The sequence below is a fragment of the Salmo salar genome, chromosome ssa14, assembly GCF_905237065.1.
Source record: "Salmo salar chromosome ssa14, Ssal_v3.1, whole genome shotgun sequence".
In the NCBI taxonomy this organism is placed as follows: Eukaryota; Metazoa; Chordata; class Actinopteri; order Salmoniformes; family Salmonidae; genus Salmo; species Salmo salar.
Window position 1 is genome coordinate 100,006,564 of NC_059455.1, and position 25,034 is coordinate 100,031,597.

The 25,034-nt window shown below is 34.4% G+C and overlaps 1 protein-coding gene across 1 annotated transcript; it reads left to right on the top strand.

Moving 5' to 3' along the window:
• Positions 1 to 695: 695 nt before the first annotated feature.
• trib1 (tribbles pseudokinase 1) lies at positions 696 to 7,197 on the top strand. The gene is made up of 3 exons (XM_014143276.2): positions 696 to 1,555; positions 3,116 to 3,408; positions 5,933 to 7,197. The coding sequence occupies exons 1-3, from the start codon at positions 1,250 to 1,252 to the stop codon at positions 6,405 to 6,407; spliced, it is 1,074 nt and encodes a 357-aa protein (XP_013998751.1). The 5' UTR covers positions 696 to 1,249; the 3' UTR covers positions 6,408 to 7,197.
• The last annotated feature ends 17,837 nt before the right edge of the window (positions 7,198 to 25,034 follow it).

A 25,034-nucleotide genomic window follows, 5' to 3' on the forward strand; every position in this document is an offset into this window, starting at 1 on the left:
AGTGAATCCTCCAGATCAGAGGCAGTAGGGATGACCAGGGATGTTCTCTGTTTAGTGAGTCCTCCAGATCAGAGGCAGTAGGGATGACCAGGGATGTTCTCTGTTTAGTGAGTCCTCCAGATCAGAGGCAGTAGGGATGACCAGGGATGTTCTCTTGACAAATGCCTCAAATTGGACTATTTTCCTTTACAAAATGTAACGAGTTCGTTTGGGTGTCAAAGAAAATGTATGGAGTAAAATTGCATTATTTTCTTTAGGAATGTAGTGAAGTAAAATAAAAAGTAGTAAAACAAATATAAATAGTAAAGTAAAGTACAGATATCCTAAAAAAAGAGGAAGTAGTATTTTAAAGTATTTTTTTTACTTAACCCTGTTCATAGTCAGACTATTTGGTTCATATGCACTGTTTATTGCGGCCTTGTCATATGATATGACTGACATTAAATGCTGATTAGGGGTTATATCATCAGTGAAATGTAGCCTAGGCTAGCGTGCCGAGTTTATCCGAAGAAGCAAGAACTGTGGAAATAAAAAAGTTAATCATTGTCCGGGTCACACGTTTTGATGAATCAAACAGTATTGCATTTGCGTCATATGGTTCGTTATTGGCATATCATAACAATACGTCACCATTCACATGTTGGTGTGATGTTTTTACAATGGATGGCGGAACCAATCGTGGTTATTTCACTCGACCCGGGCGGCTTCAAGCGGCTTGTTTGCGTGTGGATTGCTACATCACTGGGGCGGTGCAGTGCTTTTCAAGAGGCTGAACCGGGCGGAGGTCCAGCGGCGCGGTGATTGACTGAGCGCAGAGCTTTGCAATCAACAGAGCTGTGTAGATCTCTCTCTCTCTCTGCTTGAGCTAGACAGTCTCTCACTACTCGATACGGCGCTGAGAATTTCACACCAAAAAGTACAGCGCTCTCTCTCTCTCTCCCCGGACTTCTGTCTCCAGTCCAGACGCACCGTTTGGGAGACATTTTGTGGACTGACTGGGAATGTCGTCCAAAACCGACGACAGTGCTTGACACAGAACCTGGATGAAGGAAGGAATTTGTAATATTTGAAGGATCCATTCCAAAACAAAATGTTCTGATCAGCATGCAAATATATATTTAGCCTGAGAAGTTAGATTTGCCAGTTGGATGAAAACCATTTGGACCGAAGCTGCTCCGTGCGCGTAAGCAACAACAACCAACAGAACGCACCATTTACAATTCATCATAACAAGTCGCGCTGTATTAGAATGAGGAACGTTCAGTGGAGCAACCCAGTCCAATGCATCCGCAGTGGAAAAGTCGGACAGAAACGTGCGGACTCAGAAACAGGTGACGAGCCGATGTCCAAATGCGCTAGGTTGATCGAGTGTATGGGTGACGTGGGGCTCCTCGGTAGCTCGCCGGGGTCCCCTGTTTCCCCGGTCCTCTTGAGCGGCTCCCCTACCCATCAAGGCCCGTCTCGGATTGACCAGTTTCTGCTCCTACATAATGCTGACAGGGACAGGATGCACAGCGCACTCAACATTGACACGGGAGACGCGATGGTGTGCAAGGTAAGCGCAAAGACTATACCCATTCATGGTGCAATACCTTTGAATGAAAGACTGTTTCTGAGATGTCCTGTGTTGCTCAACAGCACCAATCTCACATGATGCATATCCTGATATTCATTAAAACCCTTTCGTGTCATTATACAATGTTTTAACTGAGACTCACGTGACAGTTGCCTATTTAAATAATCGGAAATCATTAATTTATGCATTATTGTTCAGCCAATTAATTGATGAGGAGTGGCCAATGATCCAATACCTCGTGCACCTATTGTGCATTAAGTAATAATAAGGTAATAGCATAATAATAAGGTAATAACTTAATAATAAGATAATTGCCTAATAATAAGATAATAGCCTAATAATAAGGTAATAGCCTAATAATAAGATAACAGCTTAATAATAAGATAATAGCCTAATAATAAGGCAATAGCCTAATAATAAGGTAATAGCCTAATAATAAGGTAATAGCCTAATAATAAGGTAATAGCCTAATAATAAGGTAATAGCTTAATATTAAGATAATAACTTAATAATAAGGTAATAGCCTAATAATAAGGTAATAGCCTAATAATAAGGTAATCACAGAATAATTAGATAATAGCCTAATAATAAGGTATAGCCTAATAATAAGGTAATAGCAGAATAATAAGATAATAGCAGAACAATAAGATAATAGCCTAATAATAAGATAATAGCCTAATAGTAAGGTAATAGCTTAGCAATAAGAGCCTAATAATAAGGTAATAGCCTAATAATAAGGTAATAGCTTAATACTAAGGTAACAGCCTAATAACAAGGTAATAGCTTAATACTAAGGTAACAGCCTAATAATAAGATAACAGCTTAATACTAAGGTAACAGCCTAATAATAAGGTAATAGCTTAATACTAAGGTAACAGCCTAATAGTAAGATAATAACTTAATAATAAGGTAATAGCTTAATACTAAGGTAACAGCCTAATAACAAGGTAATAGCTTAATACTAAGGTAACAGCCTAATAATAAGATAACAGCCTACTTCACCTGGGCCACCTTTAATTCAAGTTTATGTTCTGTAACGGATGCAGTCACACACCCCACCATCTCCCCTGTCTATCAACTCCTCTCATTTGTGTTCAAGTCAGTAGACTAAAGCCATGGCTGAAATATGATATCCCAAACGTGGGAGTGGAAATGTAGAGCTGTCGTTCACCTGTTCCAGGTGCTTAAAGAAAGACCAACCTTGATCACAGATGAGATTAAAGCCAGGTGTAGTTTGGGAGACGTGCGTCCCATCATTTTAACACATTAAATAACTGTCTCATTTTATCATTGGTGTAAATCCATTTTCTCCACCCCTTGAGGGCATAACTCTCATAAATAAGCAGAGCCCACACTGATAGCCTACATCTGTCTCTCCTCAGGTTTAAATACTAAACATTTGAAATCAGTTGTTTTCAATGGATTGGATTTGTTAGACGATTATAAGACGTATTGACTCACACCAATGGGGCCAAACTCTAAGCTAATACATCTGAATCCACCCTGATAGAGCCCTGTCTCCTCTCTCGGTTCTCACAGGTGTTTGACATGGGTCTGTACCAGGAGAAGATCCGGGCGTACCGCATCCTGCCAGTCCACAGGAACATCAGCCGTATCCGAGACATTGTGCTGGGAGAGCGCTGGGCTTACGTCTTCCTAGAGAAGGACCACGGGGACATGCACGCCTTCGTTAAGAGCTGCAAGCGTTTGGACGAGGAGCGGGCAGCACAGCTCTTTCACCAGGTGGCGTCGGCCGTGGCACACTGCCACCAGCATGGCGTCGTATTAGGAGACCTGAAGCTACGCAAGTTTGTCTTCTCCGACAGGAAAAGGTAGAGAGAGACTTGAGATGACACGTGTACCGTTTTCACACACTATCCTGTCAACCCAACCTGTACCAAGCTGGGTCAGATGTTGCCTTTCTTTTGATTTTCAGCACTTATGGTGGATATGTAACCAGGCCAACACAACATAGCTCAGCTCGGCTCAGCTCGACTCAGCTCGGCTCAGCTCGACTCAGCTCAGCTCAGCTCGACTCAGCTCGACTCAGCTCGACTCGGCTCAGCTCGGCTCAGCTCGGCTCAGCTCGACTCAGCTCGGCTCAGCTCGACTCAGCTCGACTCAGCTCGGCTCAGCTCGACTCAGCTCAGCTCGACTCAGCTCGACTCAGCTCGGCTCGACTCGGCTCGGCTCGACTCGACTCGGCTCGACTCGGCTCGGCTCGACTCGGCTCAGTTCGGCTCAGCTCGACTCAGCTCGACTCAGCTTGGCTTAGCTATATAGCGTGAAAGGGCCCTTGATTGATGTCATTGACATTTTTGTAGAGACACGCAGTATACGCAGCAAGACAGGGTGGGCGGAGGAGGAGGGGATAATGATGCAATATAAGGGGTTGTACATGCTTTTGAAAGTCTTATAATGCAATATAATTGTAGTAATCTCTTGTGGACAGATTCACATGTAAACAGTGACAATCTGGACAGATCCACATGTAGAATTCAGCAGTAGTTTCTGGTTTAGCTTTTCTTCGTTCGTTAATATGCATCCCGCCACCTACTATCGCGGGATGGAAGGGAGAGGTTTGGCCAAGAGTTTCTTCAGAGTTTCTAAACCCAGAGGCGCAAACATCGTGAGGCTTCAGGGAACGCTTACGAAACAGACCAATCAGATTAGGCCCGGGGGTTTGACAAGTCAATGAGAGAAGGGAAACATTCTGACTTCGTTTTTCCCCAAATCTGAAAGCACAGCCTAGATTAGAGCCAATGTCTTCAGTAGATGAACATGTTATTACTCCGACCTTGTGAAAGTGACAAACTGACACCTTTTTTTGAAAAATTTTTCGTCGTTACCAACTTTATATTGAAGGAGTGCCTTTGATTTGACGGGCCTGCACATGCACAGGTCGGTGCGGGATGACCTTTAGACCCGGTGACGTGTTCCGACACATGAGCTTCGCTAGCCAAAGTCGCCATGACATCACCAACAAGTGTGATCGGGGATTTCTATTGGAGAAGCAGTTTCAGCCTATCTTCATACTGTACCGTCTATGGTTTCCTTCTGCAAGGGAGGAGACTTCAATTCCTTCCTACACCATTTCACAACACATTCCCCCCCTAGAAGTTAAACGGGAAGAGACAACTTTGTGATAATTGATTAACTGCAAGGATTTAAGTAAAGTGTTACCCAACTCTGAACCTTAGTCAGATGAGGAAGAAGACTTTGGTTTCACGGTGTAATTCAGGTTATTGGCCAAATAAAATGTTTATTGTTTTTCACAGTCACCTATTCACAGTATTGTTTTCTACTACACTCAGAATTCCTTCATATAAATCAGAGATTATTGGTAATATGCTCCTCCCCCCTCCTCCTCCCCCCCCTCCCCCCCCCCCCTCCTCCTCCCCCCCTCCCCCTCCTCCCCCTCCTCCTCCCCCCCTCACCCTTCCCCTCCTCCTCCCCCTCCCCCTCCTCCCCCTCCCCCACCAAACCATAATGTGTTGTCCTCTCTAATAACCAAACCATAATGTGTTGTCCTCTCTAATAACCAAACCATAATGTGTTGTCCTCTCTAATAACCAAACCATAATGTATTGTCCTCTCTAATAACCAAACCATAATGTGTTGTCCTCTCTAATAACCAAACCATAATGTGTTGTCCTCTCTAATAACCAAACCATAATGTGTTGTCCTCTCTAATAACCAAACCATAATGTGTTGTCCTCTCTAATAACCAAACCATAATGTGTTGTCCTCTCTAATAACCAAACCATAATGTGTTGTCCTCTCTAATAACCAAACCATAATGTGTTGTCCTCTCTAATAACCAAACCATAATGTGTTGTCCTCTCTAATAACCAAACCATAATGTGTTGTCCTCTCTAATAACCAAACCATAATGTGTTGTCCTCTCTAATAACCAAACCATAATGTGTTGTCCTCTCTAATAACCAAACCATAATGTGTTGTCCTCTCTAATAACCAAACCATAATGTGTTGTCCTCTCTAATAACCAAACCATAATGTGTTGTCCTCTCTAATAACCAAACCATAATGTGTTGTCCTCTCTAATAACCAAACCATAATGTGTTGTCCTCTCTAATAACCAAACCATAATGTGTTGTCCTCTCTAATAACCAAACCATAATGTGTTGTCCTCTCTAATAACCAAACCATAATGTGTTGTCCTCTCTAATAACCAAACCATAATGTGTTGTCCTCTCTAATAACCAAACCATAATGTGTTGTCCTCTCTCTAATAACCAAACCATAATGTGTTGTTCTATTTTTTTTAAGGGAGTGGAGTCTCTTGCTTTACCTCTTCCTCTCTGCTAATAACCCCTGCTCTTTGTTGTCCTGTAGGACCCATGTGAAGCTGGAAGGTCTGGAGGACTGCAGGGTTCTAGAAGGAGATGATGACTCCATGTCAGACACCCACGGCTGCCCAGCCTACGTCAGCCCGGAGATCCTGAACGGCTCCAGCTCCTATTCCGGGAAGCAGGCGGACGTCTGGTCCCTAGGGGTGATGCTCTACACTATACTGGTGGGACGCTACCCTTTCCACGACCCAGACCCAGCTACCCTCTTCTCCAAGATCCGACGGGGCCAGTGCTGCCTTCCCGAGGTCCTCTCTCCCCGGGCAAAGTGCCTGCTGCGATCCCTGCTGAGGAAAGAACCATGGGACAGACTGACTGCTGCCGAGGTGCTTATCCATCCGTGGTTCCACACCACCACCGCCAACGTACAGGAAACAGGTGTCAGTGAACAGGAAGTGGATTTGTCCGAACAGACAGTGCCTTCCTGTGACGTGGAAGAGAAGGATGATCTGTTCTGTTGATCGATGGGACGAATCACTGTGACTCACTCAACCCCTCGAGTGGAATCGGAGCAGAAATATGTTCAAGAGGGTTTTTATTTTATGGCACATTTGAGAACGTTATTTTTGTTACGGTTGTATACTTTGCTGACACAAGCTTTTAACTCAAACCTTTATTTAACTAGGCAAGCAAGTTAAGAAAAAATTCTTATTTACAATGGCGGCCTAGGAACAGTGGGTTAACTGCCTTGTTCAGGGGGCAAAACGACAGATTCGTAACTTGTCAGCTCGGGGATTCGAACTTGCAACCTTTCGGTTACTAGTCCAACGCTCTAACCACTAGGCTACCTGCCTCCCCCCTCTAACCACTAGGCTACCTGCCTCCCCCCTCTAACCACTAGGCTACCTGCCCCCCCCTCTAACCACTAGGCTACGCTGCCGCCCCAATGTTAGAATAAGGGCGTTGTTTAAAGTACACCACCATCATTGTCCGTTGTGTGTGTTCACAAAAAGTACTAAAAACCACGTAGTTTATTAGAGTTTATTAGAGTTTATTAGAATAGATTAGAGTTTATTAGAATAGATTAGAGTTTATTAGAGTTTATTAGAATAGATTAGAGTAGATTAGAGTTTATTAGAGTTTATTAGAATAGATGAGAGTTTATTAGAGTTTATTAGAATAGATGAGAGTTTATTAGAGTTTATTAGAATAGATTAGAGTTTATTAGAGTTTATTAGAGTTTATTAGAGTTTATTAGAGTAGATTAGAGTTTATTAGAGTTTATTAGAATAGATGAGAGTTTATTAGAGTTTATTAGAATAGATTAGAGTTTATTAGAGTTTATTAGAGTAGATTAGAGTTTATTAGAGTTTATTAGAATAGATTAGAGTTTATTAGAGTAGATTAGAGTTTATTAGAGTTTATTAGAATAGATTAGAGTTTATTAGAGTTTATTAGAATAGATTAGAGTTTATTAGAATAGATTAGAGTTTATTAGAGTTTATTAGAGTTTATTAGAGTAGATTAGAGTTTATTAGAGTTTATTAGAATAGATGAGAGTTTATTAGAGTTTATTAGAATAGATTAGAGTTTATTAGAGTAGATTAGAGTTTATTAGAGTTTATTAGAGTAGATTAGAGTTTATTAGAGTAGATTAGAGTTTATTAGAGTTTATTAGAGTAGATTAGAGTTTATTAGAGTAGATTAGAGTTTATTAGAGTAGATTAGAGTTTATTAGAGTTTATTAGAATAGATTAGAGTTTATTAGAATAGATTAGAGTTTATTAGAATAGATTCGAGTTTATTAGAGTTTATTAGAGTAGATTAGAGTTTATTAGAGTAGATTAGAGTTTATTAGAGTTTATTAGAATAGATTAGAGTTTATTAGAATAGATTAGAGTTTATTAGAATAGATTAGAGTTTATTAGAGTTTATTAGAGTAGATTAGAGTTTATTAGAGTTTATTAGAATAGATTAGAGTTTATTAGAGTTTATTAGAGTAGATTAGAGTTTATTAGAGTAGATTAGAATAGATTAGAGTTTATTAGAGTTTATTAGAGTAGATTAGAGTTTATTAGAGTAGATTAGAATAGATTAGAGTTTATTAGAGTTTATTAGAATAGATTAGAGTTTATTAGAGTAGATTAGAGTTTATTAGAGTAGATTAGAGTTTATTAGAGTTTATTAGAGTAGATTAAAACTTATTTCGGGATAGACCACTTTTTTCAATTTTTGCCTAAAATCAGTTAGCCTTTTTTCTCAAAATGCAATTTAAGGTGCTTCATAGTGTAGTTTCTTCTTCTTTTATTCAGTTTAGTCACATGCTTTCTCAATTTGCAATACGTTTGCCAATCGGTTGTGCAGTCAGACTTATTTGCCATTCCTTTTGCCTCTCTACCATACCATTTTTTAATTTCTCACCAATCCACGGTGATTTCACCGTTTTTACTTTCATGTTCTTAATGGGTGCATGCTTATTAGTAACTGGAATAAGTAGTTTCATAAATGTGTCCAGTGCAGCGTCTGGTTGCTCCTCATTACACACCACAGACCAACAAATATTCTTTACATCAACAACATAGGAATCACTACAAAACATATTGTATGACCCCTTATACACTATATTAGGCCCAGCCTTTGGGACTTTGGTTTTCCTAGATATGGCTGCTATGTTGTGATCACTACATCCTATGGAGTTGGATACTGCTTTAAAGCAGATTTCTGCAGCATTAGTAAAGATGTGATCAATACATGTTGATGATTTCATTCCTGTGCTGTTTGTAACAACCCTGGTAGGTTGATTGATAACCTGAACCAGGTTGCAGGCACTGGTTACAGTTTGAAGCTTTTTATTGAGTGGGCAGCTTGATGAAAACCAGTCAATATTTAAAATCACCTAGAAAATATACCTCTCTGTTGTTATCACATACATTATCAAGCATTTCACATACATTATCCAGATACTGACTGTTAGCACTTGGTGGTCTATAGCAGCTTCGCACCAGAATGGGCTTTAGGTGAGGCAGATGAACCTGTAGCCAGATTACTTCAACAGTATTTAACCTTATCCAGATACTGACTGTTAGCACTTGGTGGTCTATAGCAGCTTCCCACCAGAATGGGCTTTAGATGAGGCAGATGAACCTGTAGCCAGATTAGGGGTGTTAATGCTCAGTCTAGCATTCATTCTCCTGTTACTGTGATCTTCCGTCTCCTTGATACTCGGTTTGGCATTGATTCTCCTCTCGTCTGTTGTGGCCCAGCTAGTGTTTCCTCAAAACCGTTTGGACAAATTAATCTACATTCAACTATTGGTTTTATTAGGATTTGAATTAGAAGGTTTATGTTGTTTTTCTATTTGAATTAGAAGATCTCTGTTTTCTATCTGAATTAGAATATCTCTGTTTTCTATCTGAACTAGAAGATCTCTGTTTTCTATTTGAATTAGAAGATCTCTGTTTTCTATCTGAATTAGAAGATCTCTGTTTTCTATTTGAATTAGAAGATCTCTGTTGTTTTCTATTTGAATTAGAAGATCTCTGTTTTCTATTTGAATTAGAATATCTCTGTTTTCTATCTGAACTAGAAGATCTCTGTTTTCTATTTGAATTAGAAGATCTCTGTTGTTTTCTATTTGAATTAGAAGATCTCTGTTTTCTATCTGAATTAGAAGATCTCTGTTTTCTATTTGAATTAGAATATCTCTGTTTTCTATCTGAACTAGAAGATCTCTGTTTTCTATTTGAATTAGAAGATCTCTGTTGTTTTCTATTTGAATTAGAAGATCTCTGATGTTTTTTCTATTTCCTTTGAAACGCAGTTCGCCACAGGGTGAGCCACATGCACAAGCGAATAGACTTTAACTGGCACGAGTGAACAACATTTATATTGCACATTGAATTCTGTATTTGTGACCCGACCTGAAGGGTTGGCCACATAGGTTAAAGACAAAATATTATTTAATATTTAAAAAAAAATGTCAATATGTATATTGTAAATGTGTGGAAAAATTGAATAAATATCGGAATTTGTTTCATATACTATTGTTTATTGTATATTTGTCTTAGACCTTTCCTACCTGACCCAGGCCCCGACATTATACATCGAGTTACTGCTATGCAGGGAATCACTCAATTGATCATTAACATTTTAAAGCTGAGACATTTGCTCGTGCTCTGCTGTTTTTATTTTTGTGTTTGTTTGTGTTGTTATTATTATATCTGACTAAGATCATAACATGGTGTTAGAAGTGCATCAAATATAAAACAGAACTTCTTTTCACAGAAAACAACAACGCTGCTAGAGGAGTGAGGAAAAGTAGCGAAGAGCTAACCGCTCTCTAATGTCTCGTCATTAAACCAAACATCTCAAGGGGATCCGTTGCTACGGACACTCACAGAGCCGCCGTGTGAAGAGCACATGCAGAGCGAGCAGTGTGCAGGAGTGAGAGGCACACAGGAGCAGCTGATGGAGTTCGCTAACTGAGGAAGTTATTTTTGGTTTCGGGTTTCAGGCAGGGCCGGGCCCAAAATTTCTCCGAAGAAAATCAGGCCTGGGTATGGTAGTGCTTTGAACTTCGCGGGAAAGGGTAGGCCTCGGGATTGGGAAGGGCTCGGGCATGGGTTGACTGTAAACTCTCCTTCCACTCATATCAAACATCTCCAATCCAAAATCAAATCTAGAATCAGCTTTCTATTTCACAACAGAGCCTCCTTCACTCATGCCGCTGAACTTACCCTAGTAAAACTGACTATCCTACCGATCCTCGACTTCGGCGATGTCATCTACAAAATAGCTTCCAATACTCTACTCAGCAAACTGGATGCAGTCTATCACAGTGCCGTCCGTTTTGTTACCAAAGCGCCTTATACCACCCACCACTGTGACCTGTATGCTCTAGTCGGCTGGCCCTCGCTACATATTGTTCGCCAGACCCACTGGCTCCAGGTCATCTATAAGACTATGCTAGGTAAAACTCCGCCTTATCTCAGCTCACTGGTCACGATAACAATACCCACCCGTAGCACACACTCCAGCAGGTATATCTCACTGGCTTAAACAGCAGCTATCTGAGCTGTTAACCGATCGCTGCAGCTGTACATAGCCCATCTGTAAATAGCCCACCCAATCTACCTACCTCATCCCCATATTGTTTTTATTTACTTTTCTGCTCTTTTGCACACCAGTATCACTACTTACACACCATCATCTGCTCATTTATCACTCCAGTGTTAATTTGCTACATTGTAATTACTTTGCTACTATGGCCTATTTATTGCCTTACACCATCACGCCATTTGCACACACTATATATAGACTTTCTCTATTTTCTATTGTATTATTGACTGTATGTTTGTTTATTCCATGTGTAACTCTGTGTTGTTGTTTGTGTCGCACTGCTTTGCTTTATCTTGGCCAGGTCACAGTTGTAAATGAGAACTTTTTCTCAACTGGCCTACCTGGTTAAATAAAGGACTTGTTCTCAACTGGCCTACCTGGTTAAATAAAGGTGAAATTTAAAAAATAATAATAATAAAAATGGGTAAGGCTCGGGATTGCAATTAATGCCCGGCAAAGGGCTCTAATTTGTCCACGCACACAGATTCACATACACACTCTCCCCCTCACACATATGCATATCCACAAACACACACACATTCTCTCTCTCTCACACACACACACACACACATACACATGCATGAAGAGAGAGTGGGAGTGTGTCTGTGTGTTGGGGTGGGGGTACATTTTATGTGTATTTTTAGTTATAGCAGAGTTGTGTTTAGATATAGTACTAGATATAGTAGAGTTGTGTTTAGATATAGTATCAGATATAGCAGAGTTGTGTTTAGATATAGTATCAGATATAGCAGAGTTGTGTTTAGATATAGTATTAGATATAGCAGAGTTGTGTTTAGATATAGTATTAGAAATAGCAGAGTTGTGTTTAGATATAGTATTAGATATAGCAGAGTTGTGTTTAGATATAGTATTAGATATAGCAGAGTTGTGTTTAGATATAGTATTAGACAAAGCAGAGTAGTGCTTAGATATAGTATTAGATGTAGCAGAGTTGTGTTTAGATATAGTATCAGATATAGCAGAGTTGTGTTTAGATATAGTATCAGATATAGCAGAGTTGTGTTTAGATATAGTATCAGATATAGCAGAGTTGTGTTTAGATATAGCAGAGTTGTGTTTAGATATAGTATCAGATATAGCAGAGTTGTGTTTAGATATAGTATCAGATATAGCAGAGTTGTGTTTAGATATAGTATCAGATATAGCAGAGTTGTGTTTAGATATAGTATTAGATATAGCAGAGTTGTGTTTGATTAGCAGTGTGTTAGATATAGTATCAGATATAGCAGAGTTGTGTTTAGATATAGTATTAGATATAGCAGAGTTGTGTTTAGATATAGTATCAGATATAGCAGAGTTGTGTTTAGATATAGTATCAGATATAGCAGAGTTGTGTTTAGATATAGTATTAGATATAGCAGAGTTGTGTTTAGATATAGTATTAGACATAGCAGAGTTGTGCTTAGATATAGTATTAGTCATAGCAGAGTTGTGTTTAGATATAGTATCAGATATAGCAGAGTTGTGTTTAGATATAGTATTAGACATAGCAGAGTTGTGTTTAGATATTATAACATAGCAGAGTTGTGCTTAGATATAGTATTAGTCATAGCAGAGTTGTGTTTAGATATAGTATTAGATATAGCAGAGTTGTGTTTAGATATAGTATTAGACATAGCAGAGTTGTGTTTAGATACAGCAGAGTTGTGTTTAGATATAGTATTAGATATAGCAGAGTTGTGTTTAGATATAGTATTAGATATAGCAGAGTTGTGATTAGATATAGTATCAGGTACAGCAGAGTTTTGTTTAGATATAGCAGAGTTGTGTTTAGATATAGTATTAGATATAGCAGAGTTGTGTTTAGATATAGTATTAGATATAGCAGAGTTGTGATTAGATATAGTATTAGACATAGCAGAGTTGTGTTTAGATATAGCAGAGTATTGTTTAGATATAGTATTAGACATAGCAGAGTTGTGTTTAGATATAGTATTAGACATAGCAGAGTTGTGTTTAGATATAGCAGAGTTGTGTTTAGATATAATATTAGATATAGCAGAGTTGTGTTTAGATATAGTATGAGATATAGCAGAGTTGTGTTTAGATATAGTATTAGAAATAGCAGAGATGTGTTTAGATATAGTATTAGATATAGCAGAGTTGTGTTTAGATATAGTATTAGATATAGCAGAGATGTGTTTAGATACAGTATTAGATATAGCAGAGTTGTGTTTAGTTATAGTAATAGATATAGCAGAGTTGTGTTTAGATATAGCAGAGTATTGTTTAGATATAGTATTAGACATAGCAGAGTATTGTTTAGATATAGTATTAGACATAGCATTGTTGTCTTTAGATATAGCAGAGTTGTGTTTAGATACAGTATCAGATATAGCAGAGTTTTGTTTAGATATAGTATCAGATATAGCAGAGTTGTGTTTAGATATAGTATTAGATATAGCAGAGTTGTGTTTAGATACAGTATTAGACATAGCAGAGTTGTGTTTAGATATAGCAGAGTTGTGTTTAGATATAGTATCAGATATAGCAGAGTTGTGTTTAGATATAGTATTAGATATAGCAGAGTTGTGTTTAGATATAGTATCAGATATAGCAGAGTTTTGTTTAGATATAGTATCAGATATAGCAGAGTTGTGTTTAGATATAGTATTAGATATAGCAGAGTTGTGTTTAGATATAGTATTAGATATAGCAGAGTTGTGATTAGATATAGTATCAGATACAGCAGAGTTTTGTTTAGATATAGCAGAGTTGTGTTTAGATATAGTATTAGATATAGCAGAGTTGTGTTTAGATATAGTATTAGATATAGCAGAGTTGTGATTAGATATAGTATTAGACATAGCAGAGTTGTGTTTAGATATAGCAGAGTATTGTTTAGATATAATATTAGACATAGCAGAGTTGTGTTTAGATATAGTATTAGACATAGCAGAGTTGTGTTTAGATATAGCAGAGTTGTGTTTAGATATAGTATTAGATATAGCAGAGTTGTGTTTAGATATAGTATCAGATATAGCAGAGTTGTGTTTAGATATAGTATTAGAAATAGCAGAGATGTGTTTAGATATAGTATTAGATATAGCAGAGTTGTGTTTAGATATAGTATTAGATATAGCAGAGATGTGTTTAGATACAGTATTAGATATAGCAGAGTTGTGTTTAGTTATAGTAATAGATATAGCAGAGTTGTGTTTAGATATAGCAGAGTATTGTTTAGATATAGTATTAGACATAGCAGAGTATTGTTTAGATATAGTATTAGACATAGCATTGTTGTCTTTAGATATAGCAGAGTTGTGTTTAGATACAGTATCAGATATAGCAGAGTTGTGTTTAGATATAGTATCAGATATAGCAGAGTTTTGTTTAGATATAGTATCAGATATAGCAGAGTTGTGTTTAGATATAGTATTAGATATAGCAGAGTTGTGTTTAGATACAGTATTAGACATAGCAGAGTTGTGTTTAGATATAGTAGAGTTGTGTTTAGATATAGTATCAGATATAGCAGAGTTGTGTTTAGATATAGTATTAGATATAGCAGAGTTGTGTTTAGATATAGTATCAGATATAGCAGAGTTTTGTTTAGATATAGTATCAGATATAGCAGAGTTGTGTTTAGATATAGTATTAGATATAGCAGAGTTGTGTTTAGATATAGTATTAGACATAGCAGAGTTGTGTTTAGATATAGTATCAGATATAGCAGAGTTGTGTTTAGATATAGTATTAGACATAGCAGAGTTGTGTTTAGATATAGTATTAGATATAGCAGAGTTGTGTTTAGATATAGCGGAGTATTGTTTAGATATAGTATTAGAAATAGCAGAGTTGTGTTTAGATACAGCAGAGTTGTGTTTAGATATAGTATTAGATACAGCAGAGTTGTGTTTAGATATAGTATCAGATATAGCACAGTTGTGTATAGATATAGTATTAGATATTGCAGAGTTGTGTTTAGATATAGTATCAGATACAGCAGAGTTTTGTTTAGATATATCAGAGTTGTGTTTAGATATAGTATTAGATATAGCAGAGTTGTGTTTAGATATAGTATTAGATATAGCAGAGTTGTGTTTAGATATAGTATTAGACATAGCAGAGTTGTGTTTAGATATAGCAGAGTATTGTTTAGATATAGTATTAGACATAGCAGAGTTGTGTTTAGATATAGTATTAGACATAGCAGAGTTGTGTTTAGATGTAGCAGAGTTGTGTTTAGATATAGTATTAGATATAGCAGAGATGTGTTTAGATACAGTATTAGATATAGCAGAGTTGTGTTTAGTTATAGTAATAGATATAGCAGAGTTGTGTTTAGATATAGCAGAGTATTGTTTAGATATAGTATTAGACATAGCAGAGTATTGTTTAGATATAGTATTAGACATAGCATTGTTGTCTTTAGATATAGCAGAGTTGTGTTTAGATACAGTATCAGATATAGCAGAGTTGTGTTTAGATATAGTATCAGATATAGCAGAGTTTTGTTTAGATATAGTATCAGATATAGCAGAGTTGTGTTTAGATATAGTATTAGATATAGCAGAGTTGTGTTTAGATACAGTATTAGACATAGCAGAGTTGTGTTTAGATATAGCAGAGTTGTGTTTAGATATAGTATCAGATATAGCAGAGTTGTGTTTAGATATAGTATTAGATATAGCAGAGTTGTGATTAGATATAGTATCAGGTACAGCAGAGTTTTGTTTAGATATAGCAGAGTTGTGTTTAGATATAGTATTAGATATAGCAGAGTTGTGTTTAGATATAGTATTAGATATAGCAGAGTTGTGATTAGATATAGTATTAGACATAGCAGAGTTGTGTTTAGATATAGCAGAGTATTGTTTAGATATAGTATTAGACATAGCAGAGTTGTGTTTAGATATAGTATTAGACATAGCAGAGTTGTGTTTAGATATAGCAGAGTTGTGTTTAGATATAATATTAGATATAGCAGAGTTGTGTTTAGATATAGTATGAGATATAGCAGAGTTGTGTTTAGATATAGTATTAGAAATAGCAGAGATGTGTTTAGATATAGTATTAGATATAGCAGAGTTGTGTTTAGATATAGTATTAGATATAGCAGAGATGTGTTTAGATACAGTATTAGATATAGCAGAGTTGTGTTTAGTTATAGTAATAGATATAGCAGAGTTGTGTTTAGATATAGCAGAGTATTGTTTAGATATAGTATTAGACATAGCAGAGTATTGTTTAGATATAGTATTAGACATAGCATTGTTGTCTTTAGATATAGCAGAGTTGTGTTTAGATACAGTATCAGATATAGCAGAGTTTTGTTTAGATATAGTATCAGATATAGCAGAGTTGTGTTTAGATATAGTATTAGATATAGCAGAGTTGTGTTTAGATACAGTATTAGACATAGCAGAGTTGTGTTTAGATATAGCAGAGTTGTGTTTAGATATAGTATCAGATATAGCAGAGTTGTGTTTAGATATAGTATTAGATATAGCAGAGTTGTGTTTAGATATAGTATCAGATATAGCAGAGTTTTGTTTAGATATAGTATCAGATATAGCAGAGTTGTGTTTAGATATAGTATTAGATATAGCAGAGTTGTGTTTAGATATAGTATTAGATATAGCAGAGTTGTGATTAGATATAGTATCAGATACAGCAGAGTTTTGTTTAGATATAGCAGAGTTGTGTTTAGATATAGTATTAGATATAGCAGAGTTGTGTTTAGATATAGTATTAGATATAGCAGAGTTGTGATTAGATATAGTATTAGACATAGCAGAGTTGTGTTTAGATATAGCAGAGTATTGTTTAGATATAATATTAGACATAGCAGAGTTGTGTTTAGATATAGTATTAGACATAGCAGAGTTGTGTTTAGATATAGCAGAGTTGTGTTTAGATATAGTATTAGATATAGCAGAGTTGTGTTTAGATATAGTATCAGATATAGCAGAGTTGTGTTTAGATATAGTATTAGAAATAGCAGAGATGTGTTTAGATATAGTATTAGATATAGCAGAGTTGTGTTTAGATATAGTATTAGATATAGCAGAGATGTGTTTAGATACAGTATTAGATATAGCAGAGTTGTGTTTAGTTATAGTAATAGATATAGCAGAGTTGTGTTTAGATATAGCAGAGTATTGTTTAGATATAGTATTAGACATAGCAGAGTATTGTTTAGATATAGTATTAGACATAGCATTGTTGTCTTTAGATATAGCAGAGTTGTGTTTAGATACAGTATCAGATATAGCAGAGTTGTGTTTAGATATAGTATCAGATATAGCAGAGTTTTGTTTAGATATAGTATCAGATATAGCAGAGTTGTGTTTAGATATAGTATTAGATATAGCAGAGTTGTGTTTAGATACAGTATTAGACATAGCAGAGTTGTGTTTAGATATAGCAGAGTTGTGTTTAGATATAGTATCAGATATAGCAGAGTTGTGTTTAGATATAGTATTAGATATAGCAGAGTTGTGTTTAGATATAGTATCAGATATAGCAGAGTTTTGTTTAGATATAGTATCAGATATAGCAGAGTTGTGTTTAGATATAGTATTAGATATAGCAGAGTTGTGTTTAGATATAGTATTAGACATAGCAGAGTTGTGTTTAGATATAGTATCAGATATAGCAGAGTTGTGTTTAGATATAGTATTAGACATAGCAGAGTTGTGTTTAGATATAGTATTAGATATAGCAGAGTTGTGTTTAGATATAGCGGAGTATTGTTTAGATATAGTATTAGAAATAGCAGAGTTGTGTTTAGATACAGCAGAGTTGTGTTTAGATATAGTATTAGATACAGCAGAGTTGTGTTTAGATATAGTATCAGATATAGCACAGTTGTGTATAGATATAGTATTAGATATTGCAGAGTTGTGTTTAGATATAGTATCAGATACAGCAGAGTTTTGTTTAGATATATCAGAGTTGTGTTTAGATATAGTATTAGATATAGCAGAGTTGTGTTTAGATATAGTATTAGATATAGCAGAGTTGTGTTTAGATATAGTATTAGACATAGCAGAGTTGTGTTTAGATATAGCAGAGTATTGTTTAGATATAGTATTAGACATAGCAGAGTTGTGTTTAGATATAGTATTAGACATAGCAGAGTTGTGTTTAGATGTAGCAGAGTTGTGTTTAGATATAGTATTAGATATAGCAGAGTTGTGTTTAGATATAGTATCAGATATAGCAGAGTTGTGTTTAGATATAGTATTAGAAATAGCAGAGTTGTGTTTAGATATAGTATTAGATATAGCAGAGTTGTGTTTAGTTACAGTAATAGATATAGCAGAGTTGTGTTTAGATATAGCAGAGTATTGTTTAGATATAGTATTAGACATAGCAGATTTGTTTAGATATAGTATTAGACATAGCAGAGATGTCTTTAGATATAGCAGAGTTGTGTTTAGATATAGTATCAGATATAGCAGAGTTGTGTTTAGATATAGTATCAGATATAGCAGAGTTGTGTTTAGATATAGTATTAGAAATAGCAGAGATGTGTTTAGATATAGTATTAGATATAGCAGAGTTGTGTTTAGATATAGTATTAGATATAGCAGAGATGTGTTTAGATATAGTATTAGATATAGCAGAGTTGTGTTTAGTTATAGTAATAGATATAGCAGAGTTGTGTTTAGATATAGCAGAGTATTGTTTAGATATAGTATTAGACATAGCAGAGTTGTGTTTAGATATAGTATCAGATATAGCAGAGTTTTGTTTAGATATAGTATCAGATATAGCAGAGTTGTGTTTAGATATAGTATTAGATATAGCAGAGTTGTGTTTAGACACAGTATTAGACATAGCAGAGTTGTGTTTAGATATAGCAGAGTTGTGTTTAGATATAGTATCAGATATAGCAGAGTTGTGTTTAGATATAGTATTAGATATAGCAGAGTTGTGTTTAGATATAGTATCAGATATAGCAGAGTTTTGTTTAGATATAGTATCAGATATAGCAGAGTTGTGTTTAGATATAGTATTAGATATAGCAGAGTTGTGTTTAGATATAGTATTAGATATAGCAGAGTTGTGTTTAGATATAGTATTAGACATAGCAGAGTTGTGTTTAGATATAGCAGAGTATTGTTTAGATATAGTATTAGACATAGCAGAGTTGTGTTTAGATATAGTATTAGACATAGCAGAGTTGTGTTTAGATGTAGCAGAGTTGTGTTTAGATATAGTATTAGATATAGCAGAGTTGTGTTTAGATATAGTATCAGATATAGCAGAGTTGTGTTTAGATATAGTATTAGAAATAGCAGAGAAGTGTTTAGATATAGTATTAGATATAGCAGAGTTGTGTTTAGTTACAGTAATAGATATAGCAGAGTTGTGTTTAGATATAGCAGAGTATTGTTTAGATATAGTATTAGACATAGCAGATTTGTTTAGATATAGTATTAGACATAGCAGAGATGTCTTTAGATATAGCAGAGTTGTGTTTAGATATAGTATCAGATATAGCAGAGTTGTGTTTAGATATAGTATCAGATATAGCAGAGTTGTGTTTAGATATAGTATTAGAAATAGCAGAGATGTGTTTAGATATAGTATTAGATATAGCAGAATTGTGTTTAGATATAGTATTAGATATAGCAGAGATGTGTTTAGATATAGTATTAGATATAGCAGAGTTGTGTTTAGTTATAGTAATAGATATAGCAGAGTTGTGTTTAGATATAGCAGAGTATTGTTTAGATATAGTATTAGACATAGCAGAGTTGTGTTTAGATATAGTATCAGATATAGCAGAGTTTTGTTTAGATATAGTATCAGATATAGCAGAGTTGTGTTTAGATATAGTATTAGATATAGCAGAGTTGTGTTTAGATACAGTATTAGACATAGCAGAGTTGTGTTTAGATATAGCAGAGTTGTGTTTAGATATAGTATCAGATATAGCAGAGTTGTGTTTAGATATAGTATTAGATATAGCAGAGTTGTGTTTAGATATAGTATCAGATATAGCAGAGTTTTGTTTAGATATAGTATCAGATATAGCAGAGTTGTGTTTAGATATAGTATTAGATATAGCAGAGTTGTGTTTAGATATAGTATTAGACATAGCAGAGTTGTGTTTAGGTATAGTATCAGATATAGCAGAGTTGTGTTTAGATATAGTATTAGACATAGCAGAGTTGTGTTTAGATATAGTATTAGATATAGCAGAGTTGTGTTTAGATATAGCAGAGTATTGTTTAGATATAGTATTAGACATAGCAGAGTTGTGTTTAGATACAGCAGAGTTGTGTTTAGATATAGTATTAGATACAGCAGAGTTATGTTTAGATATAGTATCAGATATAGCACAGTTGTGTTTAGATATAGTATTAGATATTGCAGAGTTGTGTTTAGATATAGTAACAGATACAGCAGAGTTTTGTTTAGATATATCAGAGTTGTGTTTAGATATAGTATTAGATATAGCAGAGTTGTGTTTAGATATAGTATTAGATATAGCAGAGTTGTGTTTAGATATAGCAGAGTATTGTTTAGATATAGTATTAGACATAGCAGAGTTGTGTTTAGATATAGTATTAGACATAGCAGAGTTGTGTTTAGATGTAGCAGAGTTGTGATTAGATATAGTATTAGATATAGCAGAGTTGTGTTTAGATATAGTATTAGAAATAGCAGAGTTGTGTTTAGATATAGTATTAGATATAGCAGAGTTGTGTTTAGATATAGTATTAGATATAGCAGAGTTGTGTTTAGATATAGTATTAGACATAGCAGAGTAGTGCTTAGATATAGTATTAGATGTAGCAGAGTTGTGTTTAGATATAGTATCAGATATAGCAGAGTTGTGTTTAGATATAGTATTAGATATAGCAGAGTTGTGTTTAGGTATAGTATTAGATATAGCAGAGTTGTGTTTAGATATAGTATTAGAAATAGCAGAGTTGTGTTTAGATATAGTATTAGATATAGCAGAGTTGTGTTTAGATATAGTATTAGATATAGCAGAGTTGTGTTTAGATATAGTATCAGATATAGCAGAGTTGTGTTTAGATATAGTATTAGATATAGCAGAGTTGTGTTTAGATATAGTATTAGACATAGCAGAGTAGTGCTTAGATATAGTATTAGTCATAGCAGAGTTGTGTTTAGATATAGTATTAGATATAGCAGAGTTGTGTTTAGATATAGTATTAGACATAGCAGAGTTGTGTTTAGATATAGCAGAGTTGTGTTTAGATATAGTATTAGACATAGCAGAGTAGTGCTTAGATATAGTATTAGTCATAGCAGAGTTGTGTTTAGATATAGTATTAGATATAGCAGAGTTGTGTTTAGATATAGTATTAGACATAGCAGAGTTGTGTTTAGATACAGCAGAGTTGTGTTTAGATATAGTATTAGATATAGCAGAGTTGTGTTTAGATACAGTATTAGATATAGCAGAGTTGTGATTAGATATAGTATCAGATACAGCAGAGTTTTGTTTAGATATAGCAGAGTTGTGTTTAGATATAGTATTAGATATAGCAGAGTTGTGTTTAGATATAGTATTAGATATAGCAGAGTTGTGATTAGATATAGTATTAGACATAGCAGAGTTGTGTTTAGATATAGCAGAGTATTGTTTAGATATAGTATTAGACATAGCAGAGTTGTGTTTAGATATAGTATTAGACATACCAGAGTTGTGTTTAGATATAGCAGAGTTGTGTTTAGATGTAGTATTAGATATAGCAGAGTTGTGTTTAGATATAGTATCAGATATAGCAGAGTTGTGTTTAGATATAGTATTAGATATAGCAGAGATGTGTTTAGATATAGTATTAGATATAGCAGAGTTGTGTTTAGTTATAGTAATAGATATAGCAGAGTTGTGTTTAGATATAGCAGAGTATTGTTTAGATATAGTATTAGATATAGCAGAGTTGTGTTTAGATATAGTATTAGACATAGCAGAGTTGTGTTTAGATATAGCAGAGTATTGTTTAGATATAGTATTAGACATAGCAGAGTTGTGTTTAGATATAGTATTAGACATAGCAGAGTTGTGTTTAGATGTAGCAGAGTTGTGTTTAGATATAGTATTAGATATAGCAGAGTTGTGTTTAGATATAGTATCAGATATAGCAGAGTTGTGTTTAGATATAGTATTAGAAATAGCAGAGAAGTGTTTAGATATAGTATTAGATATAGCAGAGTTGTGTTTAGTTACAGTAATAGATATAGCAGAGTTGTGTTTAGATATAGCAGAGTATTGTTTAGATATAGTATTAGACATAGCAGATTTGTTTAGATATAGTATTAGACATAGCAGAGATGTCTTTAGATATAGCAGAGTTGTGTTTAGATATAGTATCAGATATAGCAGAGTTGTGTTTAGATATAGTATCAGATATAGCAGAGTTGTGTTTAGATATAGTATTAGAAATAGCAGAGATGTGTTTAGATATAGTATTAGATATAGCAGAGTTGTGTTTAGATATAGTATTAGATATAGCAGAGATGTGTTTAGATATAGTATTAGATATAGCAGAGTTGTGTTTAGTTATAGTAATAGATATAGCAGAGTTGTGTTTAGATATAGCAGAGTATTGTTTAGATATAGTATTAGACATAGCAGAGTTGTGTTTAGATATAGTATCAGATATAGCAGAGTTTTGTTTAGATTTAGTATCAGATATAGCAGAGTTGTGTTTAGATATAGTATTAGATATAGCAGAGTTGTGTTTAGATATAGTATTAGACATAGCAGAGTTGTGTTTAGGTATAGTATCAGATATAGCAGAGTTGTGTTTAGATATAGTATTAGACATAGCAGAGTTGTGTTTAGATATAGTATTAGATATAGCAGAGTTGTGTTTAGATATAGCAGAGTATTGTTTAGATATAGTATTAGACATAGCAGAGTTGTGTTTAGATACAGCAGAGTTGTGTTTAGATATAGTATTAGATACAGCAGAGTTATGTTTAGATATAGTATCAGATATAGCACAGTTGTGTTTAGATATAGTATTAGATATTGCAGAGTTGTGTTTAGATATAGTATCAGATACAGCAGAGTTTTGTTTAGATATATCAGAGTTGTGTTTAGATATAGTATTAGATATAGCAGAGTTGTGTTTAGATATAGTATTAGATATAGCAGAGTTGTGTTTAGATATAGCAGAGTATTGTTTAGATATAGTATTAGACATAGCAGAGTTGTGTTTAGATATAGTATTAGACATAGCAGAGTTGTGTTTAGATGTAGCAGAGTTGTGTTTAGATATAGTATTAGATATAGCAGAGTTGTGTTTAGATATAGTATTAGAAATAGCAGAGTTGTGTTTAGATATAGTATTAGATATAGCAGAGTTGTGTTTAGATATAGTATTAGATATAGCAGAGTTGTGTTTAGATATAGTATTAGACATAGCAGAGTAGTGCTTAGATATAGTATTAGATGTAGCAGAGTTGTGTTTAGATATAGTATCAGATATAGCAGAGTTGTGTTTAGATATAGTATTAGATATAGCAGAGTTGTGTTTAGATATAGTATCAGATATAGCAGAGTTGTGTTTAGATATAGTATTAGATATAGCAGAGTTGTGTTTAGATATAGTATCAGATATAGCAGAGTTTTGTTTAGATATAGTATCAGATATAGCAGAGTTGTGTTTAGATATAGTATTAGATATAGCAGAGTTGTGTTTAGATATAGTATTAGACATAGCAGAGTTGTGTTTAGGTATAGTATCAGATATAGCAGAGTTGTGTTTAGATATAGTATTAGACATAGCAGAGTTGTGTTTAGATATAGTATTAGATATAGCAGAGTTGTGTTTAGATATAGTATTAGAAATAGCAGAGTTGTGTTTAGATATAGTATTAGATATAACAGAGTTGTTTTTAGATATAGTATTAGATATAGCAGAGTTGTGTTTAGATATAGTATCAGATATAGCAGAGTTGTGTTTAGATATAGTATTAGATATAGCAGAGTTGTGTTTAGATATAGTATTAGACATAGCAGAGTAGTGCTTAGATATAGTATTAGTCATAGCAGAGTTGTGTTTAGATATAGTATTAGATATAGCAGAGTTGTGTTTAGATATAGTATTAGACATAGCAGAGTTGTGTTTAGATATAGCAGAGTTGTGTTTAGATATAGTATTAGACATAGCAGAGTAGTGCTTAGATATAGTATTAGTCATAGCAGAGTTGTGTTTAGATATAGTATTAGATATAGCAGAGTTGTGTTTAGATATAGTATTAGACATAGCAGAGTTGTGTTTAGATATAGTATTAGACATAGCAGAGTTGTGTTTAGATATAGTATTAGATATAGCAGAGTTGTGTTTAGATATAGCAGAGTATTGTTTAGATATAGTATTAGACATAGCAGAGTTGTGTTTAGATACAGCAGAGTTGTGTTTAGATATAGTATTAGATACAGCAGAGTTATGTTTAGATATAGTATCAGATATAGCACAGTTGTGTTTAGATATAGTATTAGATATTGCAGAGTTGTGTTTAGATATAGTATCAGATACAGCAGAGTTTTGTTTAGATATATCAGAGTTGTGTTTAGATATAGTATTAGATATAGCAGAGTTGTGTTTAGATATAGTATTAGATATAGCAGAGTTGTGTTTAGATATAGCAGAGTATTGTTTAGATATAGTATTAGACATAGCAGAGTTGTGTTTAGATATAGTATTAGACATAGCAGAGTTGTGTTTAGATGTAGCAGAGTTGTGTTTAGATATAGTATTAGATATAGCAGAGTTGTGTTTAGATATAGTATTAGAAATAGCAGAGTTGTGTTTAGATATAGTATTAGATATAGCAGAGTTGTGTTTAGATATAGTATTAGATATAGCAGAGTTGTGTTTAGATATAGTATTAGACATAGCAGAGTAGTGCTTAGATATAGTATTAGATGTAGCAGAGTTGTGTTTAGATATAGTATCAGATATAGCCGAGTTGTGTTTAGATATAGTATTAGATATAGCAGAGTTGTGTTTAGATATAGTATTAGATATAGCAGAGTTGTGTTTAGATATAGTATTAGAAAT